At 35.9% G+C, this 23,423-nt stretch overlaps 1 protein-coding gene across 3 annotated transcripts in view; it reads left to right on the top strand.

Annotated features, from left to right (window-relative positions):
• The window catches only part of LOC148953150 (calsenilin-like), an 82,065-nt gene that overhangs the window by 50,658 nt on the left and 7,984 nt on the right, over nucleotides 1–23,423 (top strand). For all 3 annotated transcript variants that reach the window (XM_089087551.1, XM_089087550.1, XM_089087547.1), the window contains exon 4: nucleotides 620–690. In XM_089087551.1, the coding sequence (XP_088943677.1) occupies nucleotides 620–690 (71 nt within the window). The remainder of the gene's footprint in view (nucleotides 1–619; nucleotides 691–23,423) is intronic.

Below are 23,423 nucleotides of genomic sequence, written 5' to 3'. Positions count from 1 at the left end.
AAAATATATTAAATTCTAAATTTTAATGTAAATAAATTCAAACTGGGCCTTGCAAAGACTACCCCCCAGACCCCAAGTGTAGATTTTGTATAACAGTTCCTTAGGTAGGCTGCAAGGACCCATGCTGGTGTCTTTGCCCCACCCGAGAAAAAGAATTTTTGTACGTAAAAGGGCATATTTCAATCCCAAAAACGAACAATGGAACAGAATATCACGGTGTTTTCAAAAGTAACATTCCACAGAAATTCAAATTTTTCATAAAGGCATACAAAATATTTCAAATGTACATACACAACGTTGCCCCACCTAAATAGTTGATAATTATTTGACATACCTATAAACCCCTTTAATACTTCTTTTATATTAGTAATCATTTGAACTGTGCTAGGAAAATAAATTAGAACATTTATCACTATTACAAAAATTGGTGAGTAAAAATTGTATGTTCTAGAGACAATATAATGTAGTTGATACTATGCCGGTTTATAATATTACTTACGTTAACACTCCCCCATTTGTGTGGCAATTCAAAAATATAACTTTTTTTTACTTCTATCACAGTCAAAAAAGCCCATCGTAGATAAACATGGTAAAGTATTAATAGCATGTTCATTTTTAGATGCTTCACAGTATGCCCATTTTGTCTTTAAAACCATCAGAAGATCCAAATCTGGAGAAATAAACTTTGAGGTAAGGGAACTATAGTCCTAGCGATGTAAATGTATTGATCAAGACCAAAAACTAAGGCAATTTAATGCAATACTTACTTTATTTTAATTTATATACTGTTTAGTTTTTCAAAATAATCTAGTTACTAAAAACACTCTGATGCAACAACAATTCGTTTTTTCAAATGAAATAAAAGAGTGACATTAAAGTTTAAAGTGAAAAAAAGGTATCCTTAACTTGAGGGAGGTTGCAAATCCCGTTCTTTAGATTGAAGTTGGACTAGTGCTTCCTGAAAGCATTTTAGAGTGCAAATATTATAGCAGTTTGTATTTTCAAGAGTTTAATATACTGATCGGCTTTCAAAAGATTTGAACTGATTTACTGTTTGAACAAAAACGTGAATAAGTAAGCCCATTCTTGAAGTACTGTAATTACAAGGTTAATCTGTTTATTAGACAGTGGTAATTTCTAGTGCAATTTTTAGTTAGCAACTGAGATTATACCACAGCAAAGTGCTATTTTCTGCCATTTTCCGCTAAAAAACAGCAATTTTGGCCCTAAGATAATCACAATGTGACAGAATGAAAATTCGAAGACAAACTGGCCTAAAATCTTAAATAGAAGCCTTTGAATCTCCCATTCGTCTTTAAATCATAGGCAGCGCGCTAGCGCTGCCTAAGTAAAGCGCTGCCTGACGATGTGGGCAAAATGTGTTGTTCTTTTTTTTGTTTTGTTTTTTTTTTCATACCCGGGCATTTCGTATCGAAGGAGTTGTCGTAAAAAGTTCGAAAAGGGCTCATTCGATTGGAAATTGGAGTGTCTAGTGCCCTTTTAATAGTCAAAAGTGATTTGAGGGCAACTAGCGCCCCCCACGCCCATAATTCCCCCAAACACATCCAATCGAAAGTTTGAGATAGCCATTTTGTTCAGCGTAGTTGATTTCCAGATAGAAAATATCTTTTTGAGGAGGAGACTCCCCACAACCCACGGGGCAAGGGTTTTAAGTTATACACTGGGGGCATATAAGGTTTTTGTAGAAGGTGTTGTCGTAAAAACTTCAAAAAAGGTTCATTCGATAGGAAATTCAAATGGCTAGAGCCCTTTGTAATAGTCTAAGGTGATTGGAGTGCAACTAGCCCCCCCCATGCCCATCATTCGCCCAAATACATCCAATTAAAATTTTGAGATAGCCGTTTTGTTCAGCGTAGTTGATGTGCAGATCGAAAATATCTTTTAGTGGAGGACACTCCCCCACAACCCTCGGGGCAAGGGTTTTAAGTTATGCCCTGGGGACATATAAGGTTTTTATAGAAGGCGTTGTCGTAGAAACTTCAAAAAAGGCTCGTTTGATTGGAAATTCAAAGGGCTAGTTCATTTTTTAATACTCGGGAGTGATTGGAGGGCGACTAGCCCCCCACCCCCACGCCCATCATTCCCCCAAACACATCCAATCAAAATTTTGATATAGCTATTTTGTTCAGCGTAGTTGATTTCCAGACAGAAAATATCTTTTTAAGGAAGACACTCCCCACCAACCCTCGTGGCAAGGGTTTTAAGTTATGCCCTGGGGGTATGTAAGGTTTTTATAGAAGGCGTTGTCGTAGAAACTTAAAAAAAAGGCTCATTCGATTGGAAATTCAAGGGGCTAGTGCCCGTTTTAATAGTCAAAAGTGATTGGAGGCCAACTAGCCCCCCCCATCATTCCCCCAAACACACCCAATCAAAATTTTGAGATAACCATTTTGTCCAGCGTATTTGATTTCCAGATAGAAAATATGTTTTTGAGGAGGACACTTCCCTACAACCCTCGGGGCAAAGATTTTAAGTTTTGCCCTGGGGGTATATAAGGTTTTTATAGAAGGTGTTGTCATAGAAACTTCAGGAAAGGTTCATTCGATTTGAAATTCAAAGGGCTAGTATCCTTTTCTAATAGTCGAAAGTGATTGGAGGGCAACTAGCCCCCCCACGCCCAGCATTCCCCCAACCACAACCAATCAAAATTTTGAGATGGCCATTTTGTTCAGCGTACTTTATATCCAGATAGAAAATATGTTTTCGAGGAGGACACTTCCCCACAACCCTCAGGGCAAGGGTTTTAAGTTATACCCTGGGGGCATAAAAGGTTTTTATAGAAGGCGTCGGCGTAGAAACTTCAAAACAGGTTCATTCAATTCGAAATTCAAAGGGCTAGCAGCCTTTTTAATAGTCGAAAGTGATTGGAGGGCAACTAGCCCCCCCCCCCCCAACACACACACATATCATTCTCCCAAACGCATCCAATCAAAATTTTTATATAGCCATTTCGTTCAGCGTAGTTGATTTCCAGATAGAAAATATATTTTTGAGGAGGACACTCCCCCACAACCCTCAGGCAAAGGGGTTTGTGGTATGCCCTGGGGGCATATGAGGTTTTTATAAAAGGCGTTCTCGTAGAAACTTCAAAACAGGCTCATTCGATTGGAAATCCAAAGCGCTAGTACTTTTTTAATAGTCGAAAGTGATTGGAGGGCAACTAGCCCCCTCCGTCACGCCCATCATTCCCCCAAACACATCCAATCAAAGTTTGGAGATAGCCATTTTTTTCAGCGTATTTGATTTCAACATATAAAATATGTTGCTGAGGTAAACACTCCCCCACCGCCCTCAAAGTAATGGTTTTAACTTATGCCCTGGGGGCATATAAGGTTTTTATAGAAGGCGTTGTCGTAGAAACTTCAAAACAGACTCATTCGATTGGAAATTCAAAGGGCTAGTACCCTTTTTAATAGTCGAAAGTGACTTGAGTGCAACCTAGCTCCCCCCTCACGCCCTTCATTCCCCCAAACACATCGAATCAAAATTTTGAGATAGCCATTTTGTTCAGCGTTGTTATTTTCCAGATAGAAAATATGTTTTTGAGGAGGAAACTCCCCCAAATCCCTCAGGGCAAGGGTTTTAAGTTTTGCCCTGGGGGAATATAAGGTTTTTAAAGAAAGTGTTGTCGTAAAAACTTCAATAATAGTTCATTCGACTGGATATTCAAAGGGCTAGTACCCTTTTTGATAGTCGAAAGTGATTGGAGGGCAACTAGCCCCCCCCCCCACCCACACCCATCATTCCCCCAAACACATCCAATAAAAATTTTGAGATAGCCATTTTGTTCAGGGTAGTTGATTTCCAGATAGAAAACATATTTTTCAGGAGAACATTCACCCAGAACCCTCAGGGCAAGGATTATAAGTTATGCCCTGGGGGCATATAAGGTTTTTATTGGAATCTTTGTCGTAGAAACTTGAAAAAGGGCTCTATCGATTTGAAATTCAAAGGATAGTACACTTTTTAATAGTCAAAAGTGATTTGAGGGCAACTAACCCCCCTCTCTCTCCCACCTTTTACCAAAACACATCCAATCAAAATTTTTAAATAGCCATTTTATTGAAAGTACTTAAAAGTTTTGGAAATTAGGTCTTTAAGGATGAAAACCCCTCCCCCCCCCCCTCAGCCCTCAGGGCAAGGGTTGTAAGTTATGCCCTGGGGGCATATAAGGTTTTTATTGAAAGCGTTGTCGTAGAAACTTCAAAAGGGCTCATTCAATTGGAAATTGAAAGGGCTAGTGCCTTTTTTAATAGTGAAAGTGATTGCATAGCGACTAATGCCCCTCTCACGCCCACTATTTTCCCAAACACATCCAATCAAAATTTGAGATATCCATTTTTTTCAACGTAGTTGAAAGTTCTTGAAATTAGGTCTTTTATGATGATAACCCCCTTAGAGCCCTCAGTGCAAGGGTTGTAGGTTATGCCCTGGGGGCATTTAAGGTTTGTATAGAAAGTTGTTGTATATTATTTATAGAATAGATCTTAGTCTTCCTCAAATCCAATTTTTATATGTTTAAAAACTAAATGTTGACTTAAGATTAAATTAAAATGCACTGTGATAATGCTAATTCCCAATAGGGCATCTCAGCAGTGTCCCAAGAACAACTGAGGGTATTATGTTCAAACGTTCGGGGCTACTTCTACTCTTAAAATTTAACCAAATCCAAATAGCGTAAGTGTATCCAACCTATCAAAGAAAGTAAACAGATTTTCTTGCGAATGGTATCAAGTTTTCCATTACAGGTCAACTAGAGGAGTTATGAAACTAAATTAAACAGTACTATTTGTGTCCAGATTTTTAAAACGGTGTATGCTGTTAAAAATTGCTCAAAATTTTTCTCCGGCATTCAAATAGCAGGCCAAACTATAAAGTCTTAAAAAACGAAAAGATTTAAAGTATCATTTTCTTTTCCCCTGAAAAGACTATTTCAATATAAAACGAACAAAGATTTTCCACAAAATAAATTTTTCAAAGGAAAGTAAGGAAGTCAATTAAATAAAAAATTAGCAAAAGTAAAATCAAATAATCTACCAAGCGTGAAACTACCAAAAATTAGCATTTATGAGTAAATTAAACCCAAAACGAAAATAAATAACAATAATTAACCGAGTCAAACTCAAAACGAGCAGAAATTAACATAAGTTGGGCGCAAAACCCTATGCCTTCCCAAGGCCAGAACAAAATTTGCACTTTACTGAAAAAATACAAATGAAATTGCATTGTCAGTTTAATATACATATACTGATATTTAGTAATCAAAATGTTAATATTATTTGATTTATTAAAATTATAAAAGTAAAAACATTTATATTTTTTCAGTTAAATCGTTACTTGATAATAAGATGAATGCTACAATGATTACCAAGGTTTTTGCTAAACTTTCAGCAGATGATGACCTTTTCAGCTAGCAAAAAAGATCATGCCATAGCAAAGTGGAGTTTCCTGTCGTTTTGCTCCACAAAAGACCGAAGTTTTAGTATGAGGATCATAATGCCATGAAATGCAAATTGTAGTATAACCAATCAATTTATCATTGTCTACAACCCTTAATGGGACGCTTTACACACACCCCCCCTTCCATTTCGAAAACGGCTCTAAAGTATGACGTGAGTAGCGAAGTGACTTGTGTATATATTTTTTTATTCATACATTGTCAGCTGATAGCGGTATGGGTGTTGTAGTGATTGGCAAAGGTTCCTGATAAATCATCAGGAAATGCCAAATTTTTAAGCAGCAAAATGGTCATGCCAGAGTGTTTTTTTTTTCATCCCAAGGAGAATTATATCAAGCTAGGCACGTAATATATTAAGGGAGGGCTCTTTTGAAAATAATGCCAATGCATAGTGTCATTTTTAAGTAACAAAAGAGATCATGCCACAGCAAAGGGACGTTTACTTCTATTTTGTACCATAGACCACCAATGTTGGCTTCTAGAGGATCAATATGCCCGTAAATGAGAATCCTAAGATAATCAAAACATAAGATTTTCAGCCCACACCTTGAAAAACCACAGGACGGTGCTGTTTTTTGTCAGTTTGTGCCACAGAACACTAATTTTTAGCCAAGAAGGTTGAAAACGTTGGCCATAGAGCCAATCAGTTTGTCATGGCCTAAAATATTAAAAGGTTTTGAACCATCTTCAAAAATGGCTCTAAGGCCAAGCTTATATACCGCAGTGGGGTTCGTGCTTATTCTTAAGCCCTTATCATAAGCAGCGCAATAGCACTGCCTAAGTGAAGAACGATGTTGGCACAATGTGTTATTATTTTTGGCTTCTTGGTCTTACACCAGGGCACTTCGTATCGAAGGAGCTGTCGTAGAAATTTCGAAAAGGGCTCATTCGATTGGAAATTGGAGTGGCTTGTGCCCTTTTTAATAGTCGAAAGTGATTGGAAAGCAACTAACACCCCTTCCAACGCCCACCATTTCTCCAAACACATCCAATCAAAATTTTGAGACAGCCATTTTGTTCAGTGTAGTTGATTTCCAGATAGAAATTATGTTTTTCAGGAATAGACTCCCCCACAGCCCTCAGGGCAAGGGCTGTAAGTTACGCCCTAGGGGCATATAAGGTTCTTATAGAAAGCTTTGTCGTAGGAACTTCAAAAAAGGCTCATTCAATTGGAATTTCATAGGGCTAGTGATCTTTTTAATAGCAAAAAGTGATTGAAGTGAGTGATTTGTTCAACGTAGTTGAAAGTTCTGGAAATTAGGTCTTTGAGGAAGACAACCCCCCACCCCCCCATAGCCCTCAGGGCAAGGGCTGTAAGTTATGCCCAAGGGGAATATAAGGTTTTTTATAGAAATCTTTGTCGTAGAAACTTCAAAAAGGGCTCAATTGATTGGAAATTGAAATAGCTAATGCCCTTTTTAACTGTCGAAATTGATCGGAAGGCAGCTAACACCCCTTCCACGCCCACCATTTATCCAAACATATCCAATCAAAATTTTGAGATAGCCATTTTGTTCAAAGTATTTGAAAGGTCCAGAAATTATTTCTAAGCGGATGACTCTCCCCCCACAGCCCTTAGGGTAAGGGTTGTAAATTATGCACTGAGGGTATATGAGGTTTTTATTGAAAGTTTTGTTGTAGAAACTTGAAAAAGGGCTCATTCGATCGGAAATTCAAAGGGCTAGTGCCCTTTTTAATAGTCGAAAGTGATTTGAGGGCAACTAACCCCCCCTCACGCCCACCATTTCCCAAAACACATACAATTAAAATTTTTGGATAGCCATTTTGTTCAACGGTGTTAAAAGTTATAGAAATTAGGTCTTTGAGGATGATAACCCCCTCAGAACCCTCGGGGCAAGGGTTGTAAACTATGCCCTGGGGTCATATAAGATTTTTTTATAGATAGTGATGTTTTAGAAACTCCAAAAAGGGCTTTTTCGATTAGAAATTAGAAGGGGCTATGCCCTTTTAATAGCCGAAAGTAATTGGAGGATAACAAACACCCCTCTCACACCCTCCATTTCCCCAAATAAATCCAATCAAAATTTTGAGAATGCCATTTGGTTCGACGCAGTTAAAAAGTCTGGAAGTTATGTTTTGAGGATTACACTCCCCCACAGCCCTCAGGGCAATGGTTGCAAGTTATGCCCTGGGGGCATATAAGTTGTTTTTTTTTTATAGAAAGCGTTGTCGTAGAAACTTCGAAAAGGAATAATTCGATTGGAAATTGCAGCGGCTAGTGCCCTTTTTAATAGTCGAAAGTGATTGGATGGCAAGTGACCCCCCCCCCCCACTCTCACGCCCATCATTTCCCCAAACACATCCAATCAAAATTTTGAGATAGCTATTTTGTTCAACGTAGTTGAAAGGTCCGGAAATTATGTCTTTCAGGATGACAACCCCCTCACAGCCCTCAGGTCAAGGATTTTAAGTTATACCCTGGGGAATATAAGGTTTTTATAGAAAGCGTTGTCGTAGAAACTTCAAAAGAGCTCATTCGATTGGAAATTGAAACGACTCGTGTCATTTTTAATAGTTGGAAAGGATTAGAGGGCAACTAACCCCCTCTCACGCCCACCATTTCCCAAAACACATCCTATCAAAATTGTGAGATAGCAATTTTTTAACGTAGTTGAAAGGTCTGGAAGTCATGTCTTTTAAGATGACAAGCCCTCAGGGCAAGGGTTGTAAGTTATGCCTTGGGAGCATATAAGGATTTTATTGAAAGCGTTGTCGTAGAAACTTCAAAAGGGCCCATTCGATTGGAAATTGAAAGGGCTAGTGCCTTTTTTAATAGTTGAAAGTGATTGGCGAGCAACTAACGCCCCTCTCACGCCCACCATTTCCCCAAGCAAATCCAATCAATTTTTTTTCCTATTTTGTTTAACGTAGTTGAAAATTCTGGAAGTTAGGTCTTTGAGGATGACAACCCCCCTCACAGCCCTCAGGGCAAGGGTTGTAATTTATCCGCTGAATGAATGTGCATTGAGCATTGTCGTTTTAATATACATATACTGATATTTAATAATCAGAATGTTAATATTATTTGATTTATTAAAATTAAAAAGTAAAAACATTTATATTTTTTCAGTAAAGTGCAAATTATGTTCTGGCCTTGGGAAAGCATGGGGGTTTTAAGCCCTACTCATACTAATCTCTGTTCGTTTTGAGTTTCATTTTTTTATCGATGCTGATTTGTGGTAGTTTCACCCTTGGTAGATCATTTGACTTTATTTTTGCTCATTTTTGGTTTAATGGAGTTCTTTACTTTTCTTTGAAGAACTTATTTTGTGGAAGAAGTTTTTTTAATTAATCTGATAATATAATGAATGCTGCATTGATTACCTAGGTTTTTGATGACTTTTCAGTAGAAAAGGATCGTTATAAGTAACAAAAGAGATAGTACTGAAGTAAAACTAAGTTTTGTGCTATTTTGTTCGACCAAACATTAGTTTTTGGCGAACAATCATCAAAATGCCAGGGAATTTATGTTCTAAGGTTTTCAATCTATTTGTCATGGTCTATAGCTCTATACAAGAAGTTTTAAGCCCTCTCTCCTAAGAACTGGCTGTATAGATCAAGCCTTGCAATTTGACGTGAATGGTAAAACGCTAGTTTTTAGAATTATATACACGTAAGAAAATGTCAGTTTTGGGCCCAGGCAGTTCACATGTTCCAAATATATAAATTTTATTAAGCGTAAATTTATTTCTCAAAAATTTCGAGCCTCAGAAAATTGTGTCTAGTTTAAAAAAAAAGAAGAAAACCTATCCAAAGTGGTCCATTGAGGAAAATTAAACGATGCAGTTCGGTATACGAAGGGGCCACAATGTAGAGGTTTCGAACTTTCTTCCAAAATACGATTTGTTTTTCGAAGAGGATGGTAACAAATGCGTTTCTAGACGTTGGCTATTTTTGCGTTCTTAGTAAAAATTGTTTTTTATTGCCATCACTTACAAAATTTGCTACGTGTTGCCCTTTATTAGATGTTTTTCCGGAGAGAATATCTCATAGCAAATATGGGTCTTGAGGATTCTGTGCTGAAATAAAAGCGAAGAATAAAATTATTCTCACAAAAGTAATACACTGGTATTTAATAAAAGTATCATAGAGAACTATCCTTATATCAATATGGTAATGTAGTCTTTTATTCATAAGAACGAGATTAAATCAGAAGATAGTAATCTTCACAAAAACCCCAGGGCTTGTAGAAGAGATGGGTTTAAATATTCTTTAGACCACAATTAAACACTTCTTAAACAATCTAACTAAGAAATAATACAAAATAAAACATGGAATCTATAAAGCACAAGAGAAACTCACGTAAGAGCTTACAAAATGATAAAAAAAAATCTTACTGATTACCTTCCCAAAACAAGAAAAACAGACTGGAGAAAACTGTTCTTAGGTAGATTAAATAAATAAAAAAGTTTTTTTAAACTGAAAGTAAGGAGAGACATTAAAACTTAAAACGAACAGAAATTATTCTGTATATGAAGGTGCTGTCCCCTCCTCAACGCCTCGCTCTTTAAGGTAATTTTTTCAATTTTTAAAAAAATAGTTTTGTGAAACATTAAACATTTAGCGTAAAGAGCGAGGCGTTGAGGAGGGGGAGCGAGAGCGAGGCCCTTTCATATAAGGAATATTTTCTGTTCGTTTTCAGTTTTAATATCGCTCCTTAATTTCAGTTAAAAAACATGTTTTTTATTTAATTTCTGAACGTTTTTGAATTAATGCATGTTTTGATTTTGGCTCACCATACATGAATAATTACAACGAAATTTGCACATTAATTTTAATTTTTCTGGTTAAATGGCTTTCCCGACAGTTGTTTAATTTTATTTACGAACGTTTTTATTAATAATAAATATACGTAACTTACGAATTATTTTACGTAACGAACTTCTATATTCGTATACTTTTATTGCGTATATTAGGGGGTTTGCCCCCTAGTAAATACCTCGCTCTTTACTCTAAAGTTCCAATTCTTTAAGAATGACCCTTAATCAAAAAAGGCCGTTAATTAGAATAAATAGCTCTTATGAAAGTACTAAAAAAAAATTTAGCGTAAAGAGCGAGGTATTGACTAGAGGGCAAAACCAATAATATACGTAATAAATTTCTGTTCGTGTTAGGTTTTGATGTTGCTCCTTACTTTCAGTTGAAAAGTTTTTTTTTTTTTTATTTAGTTTCTGATTGTTTTTTTTTTAGATAATGCTGGGAAATCTGGCACCCCCTTCATAGCAATAACCCTTCCCCATGAAAACCTACTCCATAGAAATAGGTTCCCACGTAACCCCCAACGCCCCCCCCCCCCAACCAGCTAAATAAAATCCCCCCTTAAAACGTCTGTATACTTCCCAATAACCAATACTATATGTAAACAGTGGGCAAAGTTCAGAACTTGCAGCCTTTCCCCCGGGGACTGTGGGGGATTAATTCATCCTCAAAGACATAGTTATTATTTTTTTTTGCGACAATGCTAAACAAAATAGCAATCTTAAAATTTTGATCGGGTGACTTTGGGAAAAAAATGAGCGTGCTAGGGGGCCTAGTTGCCCTCCATTTTTTTTGTCACTTAAAAAGAGAACTAAAACTTTTAATTTTCATTCAAATGAGCCCTTCCGGGACATTCTAGAACCCCTGGGTCAATAAGATTACCCTTGGAAAAAAAAAAAAACAAACAAAAAAACAAATAAACACGCATCCGTGATCTTTCTTCTGGCAAAAATATATAAAATTCCACGTTTTTGCAGATAGAAGCGTGAAACCTCTACAAGAGGGTTCTCTGATACGCCGAATCTGATGATGTGATTTTCATTAAGGTTCTATGACTTTTAGGGTTGTTTCCACCTTTTTTCGAAATAAAACAAATTTTCTCAGGAGGGTAAGACTCCAACTTTTGGAGACTAAGACTAAACTTTATAAAACCTATAGGCCTATATTTCAAATCAGCATAAATTTTTTTTTTTTTTTTATGTATCTATTGGTATCAAAATTCTGTTTTTTAGATTTTCGGTTATTATTGAGCCGGATCGCTCCTTACTTACAGTTCGTTATCACGAACTGTTTGAAAATCAATATAGTTCAGGAGACATGTAAAAAAGGGAGCATTCTCAAACAAATTTCTATAGAAATAATTATTTTACTACCCAAATAAATATATGCATTGATTCCGATTCTGAAAAGTCTGCTGCTATAGCTCTTTGACAAAATTGAGTTTATTGAGGCTGAATTTGAGGTTGGTGCAAAAAAAAAATTGATTGAGAAAGTGACAGGAAATGTTATCATACATGTCATTCGCACACTTGCCCTTGCAATTACAGTGAAACTCTAAAAGAAGAGAGGGCATTGCCGATGATCTATCAGAAAACAGCTCGTAATTCTACTTGCCTCAGAATCTAACCAAACTTCAAAGAATCCAGTCGACACTCAACATTTTTCCATGCTTGTGCTCGAAGGTACGCTAGAAGTAAATAATACTTCCAAGCATGGCTCGTTGGGGGAGCGTTTTTAGCCCCAATAGGCTTCTCAAAACTTCTAAATTTTCCTAGGAACTTCCTGTAATGAGCCCGGCCAAGATTTATTTCATTTTCTGCAGCTTTAAACAAAAAATGATACCTTCTCTCCAGCTTTGCTAATGTCGTCTTTTATTGAAGCTGAATCCTTAAACAGTCCAGCGATATCTTGGAAATCTCTCTTCTTTATCGAGTTTTTCATTGGTCCAAATTTTCCTATACTAAAAATTTTGAAGTCAAATCGCATCCAAAAGAGGTCGACGGGTTTCACTTTGTATCCCAAGATATCCCACAGACGGCCTCCATTTTTTGTGACTTTGACTTGGAATAGGAAAACACTGATTTATAGTCTCGCTTTGTGTGGTACAGTGGAAAAACTAGTAAGTCCATATCTTCTACTATTGCTGTAGTATGTGGGCATCCTAATGAATCGTACACAGTCATCACCATCAGCTGGTTGGCATTGGCTGGTGACCGGCACACTTTATATACCGCATCATTAAGGTTGAGACAGCAGGCTAATCATTGTTATTATCTTCCCCCCATGTTTCACATTTTTGATTGAGGGACCCGCTAAATACCCGTCAAATCCTATGATAGCAGAATTCATGGCAAGGCTCAGAAGATTCAGGAATTGGTAAAAATAGGCAACATAAAATACAGCGCAAGCTGAAATATCAGCTTGTGCCCATTTCGATAACCACCAGGGGTGTACACGTGCACTAGATTTTTTCTTGCACTTTGGAGGTAGTGCTGCCGAAAGAAAAAGATGAGGAAAAAAACCAGAGCAGTTTTTCTAGAACATAAGCAAGAAAAGTGGTAGTCTAAAGAAAAAATTACAATATTTCAAATCAAGTCTCCCTTCCATATTCATTCCCGAGAGGAGCATTGAATTTGCAGAACAGAAAAAAATATTTCCAGTTTTTTTATATTTCTGTTTGAATAGTTAGTACGTTGTTGTCTTTCATATTATTAAATAAAAACAAGTGGTTTCAATTGAAAGTAAAAAGTAATAATTAAATTTAATAAAAATTATTCTGTATACGAGGGCGTCAGGACCCTCCTCAATCTCTCACTTTTTAAGCTACAGATTTTTAGTACTTTAAGATAACTTATTATTCCAGTTAAATGACCCTTTATGTTTTGGGAGTCATTCTCAAGAATGGGGGAAAAATCAGACTTTGCATAAACAGTGAGGGATTAAAGAAGGAGTAGTTCCCTATATATGAAATAATTTCTAGTCGTTTCAAGTTTTAATGTTGCTCCTTAGTTTCAGTGGAAAAAAACTTGTTTATTTAATTTCTTGTTGTTTTCCAAGTTGTACCGGTAAATCCGTCTCCTCGTCCGTGGAGTCCCTCCCACATGAAATATTCCTCCATGAAAAATTCTGCAACGTAAGATCTCTCCACCCCACCTGAAGAATTCCCTGTGGAGACTTCCATCATCACTGAAAATTCTCCCAGGGAAATTTCCTGCGGACAATTCCCCTCGGAGGATTTTCCTTACATTCGTTCAAAAAATACTTTTTTTTATTAATTACTATTTTTTAAATCATTCCTGAAATACCTCCACTCCTTCTCAAAAAACTTTTCCGGTACCCCCCCCCCCCAAAGAAATTTTTTTCCCATGGAAATTTCCTTTATAGTGACTGTTTTCTGTGAAACCCCTTGTAAAAATCCCCCCAGAAATTCCAACACCGTTAAAAATCTCAACTGAACCGGAACATCTCCATTTGTGAAATTGAGTGGCCAAAGAGAAAGTAAACAGATAAAACAAATTCCATGCATTAATTCTGGTAAATTCCCCAAGTAAAAAGTTTCCCTTGAAAATTTCTCAGGAAATTTCCCTTCAAAGGGAAAATTATCCTATCGAAAATCTCACTCTCTGAAATCCCCCCCCCCCCCAAAAAAAATTGCTATAGATTCACTAATAACAAACACTAAGTGTAAACAGTGGGCAAATTTCCTTTGCCCTTCCCCAGAGCTTGGGGGGGGTCATATCATCTCCAGATGCATAGTTGTTTCATTTTTTTTCTATACTGAACAACATATCTTTCTCAAAATATTAATTTAATATCTTTGGGGAAAAATTGGCGCGGAAGGGGGGCTAGTTTCCCTCCAATCTTTTAGGTCTCTTATAAAGGGCGCTAGAACTTTTAATTTTCATCTGAATGAGCCCTCGCTTGATCTTCTAGAACCATTGGTTTGATGCCATCACCCCTGGAAAGCAAAAAAAAAGAAATAACCGCGCATCCGTGATCTTTTTGCCGGCAAAAAATACAAAATTCTGCATTTTTATAGAAATTAGCCTTAAAACCTCTATAGAAAGGTTCTCTGATATGCTGAATCTGATGTTATACTGCTATTAACAACTCACCGGAGCACCAAGCGGCCTGACGCCAACACAGCTACGCACTCTCCTCCTCCATCCCAATCTATTCAAAGCTTCCCTTTTTACACCCTCCCGCGAAGTCCCATTTCCTTTGAATCTTTCTTGATGACGTCCTCCAAACCTAGACAAGGACGACCTGCTTTCCGTTTAGCCATAGACGGTTGGTCGAAAAGGACAACCTTCGGCAATCTGCATCCTTCATCCGCAAAACGTGTCCTAGCCATCTCAACCTTTCTCTCATTATAGCCCTAGAGAGAGGTATTGAACCACATTTTTCTAATCTTGTATAATCTAATCTTGTATAATATTATAATCTTGTAATCTTGTATTCTAATCTTGGTTTGCAGACTTATTTTCCTATTCTTCCAAACTTTTTTTTAACTGTGAAAAAACACCCTGAGCCTTGGCTATTCTACTTTTAACATCTTGACTGCTCCAACCATCTTTACTAATAATACTACCAAGGTAAGTGAAGCTTCTCACTTGATCAATCTTTTCATTACCCAACGTCACCTTTTCATCTTCACCTATTCCTAGCCTTAGTGACTTAGTATTCTTAACATTAATTTTCAAACTTATTCTAGCACCCAGAACTCGCAAAACCTCTAAAACTTCATTCATTTTGCTCTAACTTTCCTCTAGGATGCTTAAATCATCAACATAATCTAAGTCCAGGAGACTTTTTCTTCCCCATTTGATTCCATGGTCTCCAATAGTAGTGATTGTCCTATTGATAGTAATCCTACGCCTGAGGCATGAATATGTGTGCAGTTTGACGAGCACATTGCAAAAAGTGACCAATCCCTTTATATTATAGACCTATAAAGTGATCAAACATGATTTGGAACTAGGGATGAGATTGTGTGATGCAATCAGAATGGTTTCGTTTCACGGGTTCATTAATAGAACAACTAATGTTTTTGAAAAGGGTAATTACTACTAGGTTCAATAACCAAATTAAACTTCCGATGGTTAAGAATGCGTCACGGGTAATTAAAGAATGAGGAATGAAATGCTATAGTTAGAATGGTTTAAAGTTGAAAATTGTACCATTTGCGTAAAAATAACTCTATTTGCGAATTTTTTGTGAAAAGGTATTCCGTTGGTTAAGAATGCGTCACGGGTAATTAAAGAATGAGGAAATGCATCAACAATACAAAGAATATGCTCAGATACCTAATAGATTTGACGCCTACAAGAGACATTGGTACAAGGTATTTAATAGCTTAATTGGCTTTATATCATTTTGCGTAAAAGCTAACTCAATTTGCAAAAAAAGGTATAGCATTTGCGAATTGGACTGTGTGAATGATCTTAATTTTTGATTGAATAATAGGGGTGTGAATCATCCTAATTAGTGATCGGACCGTATGAAGGTGGTAAAAAAGGGTTAAACTAATTATCAGTTAAGGTAACTCCGAAGTGCTTGTTAACTCACAGCTTATTTATTATAAATTTGAAAGGGCATCAATCTATGAAAATGGTTAACGATAATAGAATGACCTTGTGAGTTGACCTGGCTTTACTTCTTCGATGTGTTCTGTATAATACACAAGTGGCGTTTGAACAGTGTTCTCAATTTAAATAGGGTGTAACGTTATAGTATACTAAAAAGTTGATACAAAGAGAGATGTAGATGGCAAGAAAAGAATTTTAATAGAGAAATTCAGAACAATCTATAAAAATCCTTACAAATCAAGTAGTGAGGTGTATATGAGTATGAACCGTCAAGGATCATAAGCACCAATGACCCTAACCACCAGAAACCTCAACTCCCTGGTCCCCTATCCCCAAACTCCAAGGGGGCCCCCTTCCCCTCCAACTTTTTGGCCCCCTCTCCCCCCCCCCATTTTTTTGAATTTTTGTTTTGAAGTTTTTTTTTAACTTTTTTTTTTTGGACTTCGAAATTATTCAACTTTTTTTTTTTTCTTTTGTTTTTTAACATGGTATTTTTTTCAACTTTTTTTTACATGTCTAAATCATATCAGAAAAATAGAATGACACTTTTGATTTAAATTTTAAAACATATTCTTGTGCATACCAATACTCCTATTGATGACGACTGATGGTTCTCATTCAATATTTTTTCATGAAAATAAAAACTATTTTTTTTAGCTCAATTTTTTTGGACTTCGAAATTATTCAACTTTTTTTTACATCTCTAAATCATATCAGAAAAATAGAATGACACTTGATTTAAATTTTAAAACATATTTTTGTGCATATCCATACTCCTATTGATGAGGATTTATGGTTCTCATTCAATATTTTTTCATGAAAAACAAACTATTTTTTTAACTAAATTTTTTTTTGGACTTCAAAATTAGTCAACTTTTTTTATAACATGGTATTTTTTTCAACTTTTTTTTACATCTTTAAATCATATCAGAGAAATAGAATGACAATTTTGATTTAAATTTTAAAACATATTCTTGTGCAAACCAATACTCAGATTGATGAGGACTAATGGTTCTCATTCAATATTTTCTCATGAAAAAAGAGTGAGAGAGACAAAAACACATACAAATACGTAGATTCATACACACATACCGAGAAAGATATGCATTGGAATAAGCAAACACCCGCCCAGACACACAGGCAAAAAGAGTGAGAGAGACTAAAACACATACAAATACGTAGATTCCGACACACAAACTGAAAAGACATGCATTGGAATAAGCAAACACCCGCCCAGACACACAGGCAAAAAAGAGAGTGTGAGAGACAAAAACACATAGAAATACGTAGATTCAAACACACAAACCCAGAAAGACATGCAATTGGAATAAGCAAACACCCGCCCAAACACACAGGCAAAAAGAGTGAGAGAGAAAAAAAAACACATACAAAAACGTAGATTCAGACACACAAACTGAGAAAGACATGCATTGTAATAAGCAAACATCCGCCCAGACAAACACAGACAAAAAGAGTGAGAGAGACAAAAACACACACAAACGCGTAGACTCAGACACAAAAACCAAAAAAGACAAAGGCAAAAAGAGTGTACCCCGCGATGGCACACAAATAGTGAGAGAGAAAAGCAAAGTCAACTTAGCTTTATTTAATTTTTAAGTTTATTTTAGACTAGGTTCCGTGCGCGCACGTCGTGCGCGCATGACTAGTTTACGTGCGTACAAATGCATGTCTTTCTCGGTTTGTGTGTCTGTATTTACATATTTTTATGTCTTTTTGTCTCTCTCACTCTTTTCGTCTATGGGTCTGGGCGGGTGTTTGTTTATTTCAATGAATGCCTTCCTTGATTTGTTCGTCTGAATATACGTATTGCTATGTTTTCTTCTCTCTCTCACTCTATTTGCCAATGTGTCTATGCGGGTGTTTCCTTTTTCCAAATGCACGTCTTTCTCTATTTGTGTGTCTGAATCTACGTATTTTTATGTGTTTTGGTCTCTTTTAATTTTTTTTGCCTGTGTGTCTGGGCGGGTGTTTGCTAATTCCAATGCATGTCTTTCTCAGTTTTTGTGTGTGAATCTATGTATTTTTATATGTTTATGTCTTGCTCACTCTTTTTGCCTGTGTGTCTGGGTGGGTGTTTGCTTTTTCCAAATGCAAGTCTTTCTCGGTTTGTGTGTTTGAATCTACGTATTTGTATGTGTTTTTATCTCTCTTAATATTTTTCCCTGTGTGTCTGAGCGGGTGTTTGCTTATTCCAATGCATGTCTTTTCGGTTTGTTTGTCTGAATCTACGTATTTGTATGTGTTTTTGTCTGTCTCACCTTTTTGCCTGTGTGTCTGGGCGGGTGTTTGCTTATTCCAAATGCATCTCTTTCTCGGTTTGTGTGTCTAAATCTACGTATTTGTATGTGTTTTTGTCTCTCTCACTCTTTTTTGCCTGTGTGTCTGGGCGGGTGTTTGCTAATTCCAATGCAATTCTTTCTCGGTATGTGTGTCTGAATCTACGTATTTGTATGTGTTTTTGTCTCTCAATATTTTTGCCTGTGTGTCTTGGCGGGTGTTGTCATGTCTTTCTCGGTTTGTGTGTCTGAATCTACAAATTTGTATGTGTTTTTGACTCTCTTACTCTTTTTTGCCTGTGTGTCTGGGCGGGTGTTTGCTTATTAAAATTAAATGTCTTTCTCAGTATGTGTGTCTGAATCTAAGTATTTGTATGTGTTTTTGTCTCTCTCACTCACTCTTTTTGCCTGTGTGTCTGGGCGGGTGTTTGTTTATTCCAAGGCATGTTTCTTTCGGTTTGTGTGTCTGAATCTACGTATTTGTATGTGTTTTTGTCTCTCTCACTCTTTTTGCCTGTGTGTCTGGGCGGGTGTTTGCTTATTAAAATGCATGCCTTTCTGGGTTTGTGTGTCTAAATCTACCTATTTGTATGTGTTTTTGTCTTTCTCACTCTTTTTTGCCTGTGTGTCTGGGCGGGTGTTTGCTTATTCCAATGCATGTCTTTCTCGGTTTGTGTGTCTGAATCTACGTATTTGTATGTGTTTTGTCTCTCTCACTCTTTTCGCCTGTGTGTCTGGGCGGGTGTTTGCTTAATCCAAATGCATGTCTTTCTCGGTTTTTGTGACTTAATCTACGTAGTTGTATGTGTTTTTTTGTATCTCTCACTCTTTTTGCCTGTATGTCTGGGCGGGTGTTTGCTTATTCCAATGCATGTCTTTCTCGGTTTGTGTGTCTGAATCTACGTATTTGCTTGTGTTTTTGTCTCTCTCACTCTTTGTGCCTGTGTCTGGGCGGGTGTTTGCTTATTCCAAATGCATTTCTTCCTCGGTTTGTGTGTCTCAATCTACGTATTTATATGCGTTTATGTCTCTCTCACTCTTTTTGCCTGTGTGTCTGGGTGGGTTGTTTGATTATTCCAAATGCATGTCTTTCTCGGCTTTTGTGTCTGAATCTACGTATTTTTATGTGTTTTTGTCTCTATCAATCTTCTTGCCTGTGTGTCTGGGCGGGTGTTTGCTTATTCTAAATGCATGTCTTATTTAGTTTGTGTGTCTGAATCTACGTATTTATATGCGTTTTTGTCTCTCTCACTCTTTTTGCCTGTGGGTCTGGGCGGGTGTTTGCTTATTCCAATTAAATGTGAATTTTTTATGTTTTAAGCATGTTTCATGTCATTCTAAGAGATGTAAAAAAAGATAAAAAAATACCAAGTTAAAAAAAAAAAAAAATTGAATAATTTCGAAGTCAAAAAAAATTTAGTTAAAAAAAATAGTTTGTTTTTCATGACAAAATATTGAATGAGAACCATCAGTCCTCATCAATACGAGTATGGGTATGCACAAGAACCTGTTTTAAAATTTAAATCAAAAGTGTCATTCTATTTTTCTGATATGATTTAGAGATGTAAAAAAAGTTGAATAATTTCGAAGTCCAAAAAAATTTAGTTAAAAAAATAGTTTGTTTTTCATGAAAAAATATTGAATGAGAACCATCAGTCCGCATCAATAGGAGTATGGGTATGCACAAGAATGTGTTTTGAAATTTAAATCAAAAGTGTTATTCTATTTTTTTGGTATGATTTAGAGATGTAAAAAAGTAAAAAAAATACCATTTAAAAAAAAAAAAAAAAAAAAAGTTGAATAATTTCGAATTCCAAAAAAAAATTAGATAAAAAAAATAGTTCGTTTTTCATGAAAAAATATTGAATGAGAACCATCAGTCCTCATCAATATGAATATTAAAAAAAAAATTTGTTAAAAAAATAGTTTGTTTTTCATTAAAAAAAATTCAATGAGAACCATCAGTCCTCATCAATAGGAGTATGGGCATACACAAGAATGTGTTTTAAAATTCAAATCAAAAGTCTCAATATATTTTTCTGATATGATTTAGAGATGTAAAAAAAGTTGAAAAAAATACCATGTTAAAAAAAAATAAAAAAAGTTGAATAATTTTGAAGTCCAAAAAAAACTTTTTTTTTTGACTTCATAAAAAAAATTAAAAAAAATAGTTAAAAAACTAAAAATACAACTAAAAAAAATTTAGTTAAAAAAAATAGGTTTTTTTTCATGAAAAAATATTGAATGAGAACCATCAATCCTCGTCAATAGGAGTATGGGTATGCACAAGAATAAGTTTTAAAATTTAAATCAAAAGTGTCATTCTATTTTTCTGATAGATAGATAGATAGATAGATAGATAGATCGTGTATTTCAAAAACCTGTATAAAACGTGTATTTCACCTTCCATGCTTTCTAGGTAATCAGGCCATGAGTTGGTGGCTGGAGCCACCTGTGTCATTCCATTTTAGTTTCAATTGTAAGACATTAGATTACCCCAAAAATTCTTAAAATAATTATTTATAAAATAGTTTGCCATTGAAATGGTATTATTAACATCACTAATTTTTTTTACATTCTATTAAACTTTTGTACTATATTATTCTCCCATTATATTCTGAAAATACCGAAAATTTATATAAATTTGTATAAAAATCTTTTATAATATTCAATGAGAATATTAAATTTTAGTTAATTAAATTACACTCCAAATCAAAATATCGCTCGCTTTTATTTTCATTTTTATTCAGATTACACGATGCTTAACAACTGCAAATTATTCCATTTAACTCCATAATTTTACCATGTATATCTTTTCCATCTTCTTCTAACGCTTTCAACTTATTTGTTACATGCAACTTCATAAGCTCCCTTTTAAATTTTTCATAATCATTATCATTTAAATCATATCTAATTCGTTTTCCTAAGCCCTCTAATCGAAGCTCCCCATTAGATAAATTTCTAACTCGAGGAACAACATCCTGAAGCTTCCCAATCTTCAGCTCAAGCTTAATAGCTCTATGATCGGATCCAACTAAATCTAGTACATCAATACCAATCGATTCAGGTACAAATTTCGTATTAATCAGCGCATAATCTACAGCACTTGGAGTTGGGCCCAAAAGGCAAGTGAACTCGCCCAGACCCTTATCATTTCCAAACCTTCCATTCGCAATGATCAGACCATGTTCCCCGCAAAGCGCCAGGAGCTTTCTTCCCCCCAAATTTTTTTTTTTCATCCTTATTACTTCGCGGTAGTCTACAACAAATTGGGACCAAATCCCCTAAATCTGGTATTAATAAATCTGGAACCTCAACCTCAACGCCGGTATAAGCATTGAAATCCCCCATAAAAACGCACTCAAAATCACTATAACTTTCATGTATTAGCGACAATTCATCATCTAAAATTTCCCAAGTATTTTCTCGATTATAAGAACTATTTTGTGGAGGGATATACACAACGCCCAAAATTAATCTCTTCCCACATTTAAAACAAATACGCAGCCAAAGTAAATTTTCAGATCTACTATTAACTCTTTCATAACCATCAATAGCTGATGATTTAATCAAAACCAGAATACCACCATAATGTCTATTATTTTTTGCTGGTTTACGCACAACCTGTTCAACCAAATATCCTGGGAGAGGTGATATAGGAGAATGATCGTTCCATGTTTCTATAAACGAAATCACATCAAACGAAAGTAATTCATCATATAAATAAGGTAGCTTATCACGAAGTCCTTGTATGTTCCATGACACTAAACTCAGTATATGGCTCTTTATTTCCTATGCGTCTATGCTTTCTGTCATTGCATTAATATCACTAGCCATTTCTTGGTGGTCCTCGTTCCTGGCCTCTGTCGAATAAAAGGCAAAATGGTAATACTCACGACTGCGACTATTAATATCTGTTAGCACATCGCTGACTATTATCAACAAAATCACGGGAAAAACCACTGCGAGGTCTTCTGTTAAGTCCTTTTCTTGGAGAATGGTTTCCTCGGGGTGCCACGGTACGAGTGCCTAGTCGATGTAGGTCGTTAGGGCTAATAACAGCACTAGTAGGTCTTTTAGTTGCCAATACTGCCTGAGAATAGGCTGTTGATGGTATCACTGTCTCGGCATCGCTATTACTGGCATCACTATCTAGCCCCATCGGGATAACAGCAGGGTAATTTGGGAGTCTAGCACTAGGGGGTGGACCAATATTTTTAACTGACACCAATTTACATTTAACCTCAATCACAGCCTTTCTATCGTACCTGAATAGTCGGCCTTGGATAAACAGCTTGTCACCTCGTAGCATTGCATCACGGCCGTCGTTATGTGCAAGATTCATAATTTCCTTTAAGTGTTTACGGACTTCTCTTTGTTTAGCTGTGTAATCTGGGGCCACCGATAGACCTTCCTTTCTCAATAAGGAACTATTTCTTAAGATATAGTCTCTGATTTCGACCGAGTTTAGCTTCACTACTGCTGGCCCTGATTTCAATCTAAAAATGTCACGTACATCACATCGACTCATTTCGAGAGAAGGCATAGCACGGTTTAATAAATCCATTATTTCTTGCTTCACAGTATGCTCGCCATGGTGTTGCGGAGTATAATTATAAATAATCAAATTTGTTCTTTTCTGCTCTGTTTCGAGCTGGTTGGCTCGTTCAGATATGATAATTAGGTCTGATTTAACATTTTCCAGCTCTTTTTTAATTTCTTCATATGTATCAACATTTCTAGATAGCTGTGTACTAATGTTATTCATATGTACTTGTAAGGCAGCAATGCTATCCGAAAGTCCCGGAATTGCATTAACTTTCTCCGAAAGCGCTGGTAATAAATCCAATTTGAAATTTATTTCTCGCAAAAACTGGGCATTTTGCATTTTCTCGGCCTCTAAGGTTCGGTTTGCCATTTTCACACTTTGGATCTTGTCAATGTAAAAATTTAGTCCTTAATTGATCTAGTAATGTAACAAAGCAATAAGTTATTTTTCTTGTTTTCGAAAAAAGATATTCACAAATTTAGCACAAAGACACACACAGGTAAAAAATTGGTTACGCAAGCTGTCCAGATTTAAACATTTATTTTATCAGATTGAATTGATCTTAACTCTCTGAACTCTGAATCAATACTGATATGATTTAGAGATGTAAAAAAAAGTTGAAAAAAATACCATGTTAAAAAAAAAGTTGAATAATTTCGAAGTCCAAAAAAAAAGTTAAAAAACTTGAAAAAAATTAGAAAAAATGGGGGGAGGGGGCCTCCTTGGAGTTT

This window comes from Artemia sp. Qi Xiang Cuo, chromosome 4 (assembly GCF_049724085.1).
Source record: "Artemia sp. Qi Xiang Cuo chromosome 4, ASM4972408v1, whole genome shotgun sequence".
Lineage (NCBI taxonomy): Eukaryota > Metazoa > Arthropoda > Branchiopoda > Anostraca > Artemiidae > Artemia > Artemia sp. Qi Xiang Cuo.
The sequence above is the reverse complement of the archived record's forward strand: the minus strand, read 5'-3'. Positions and strand labels throughout refer to the sequence as shown.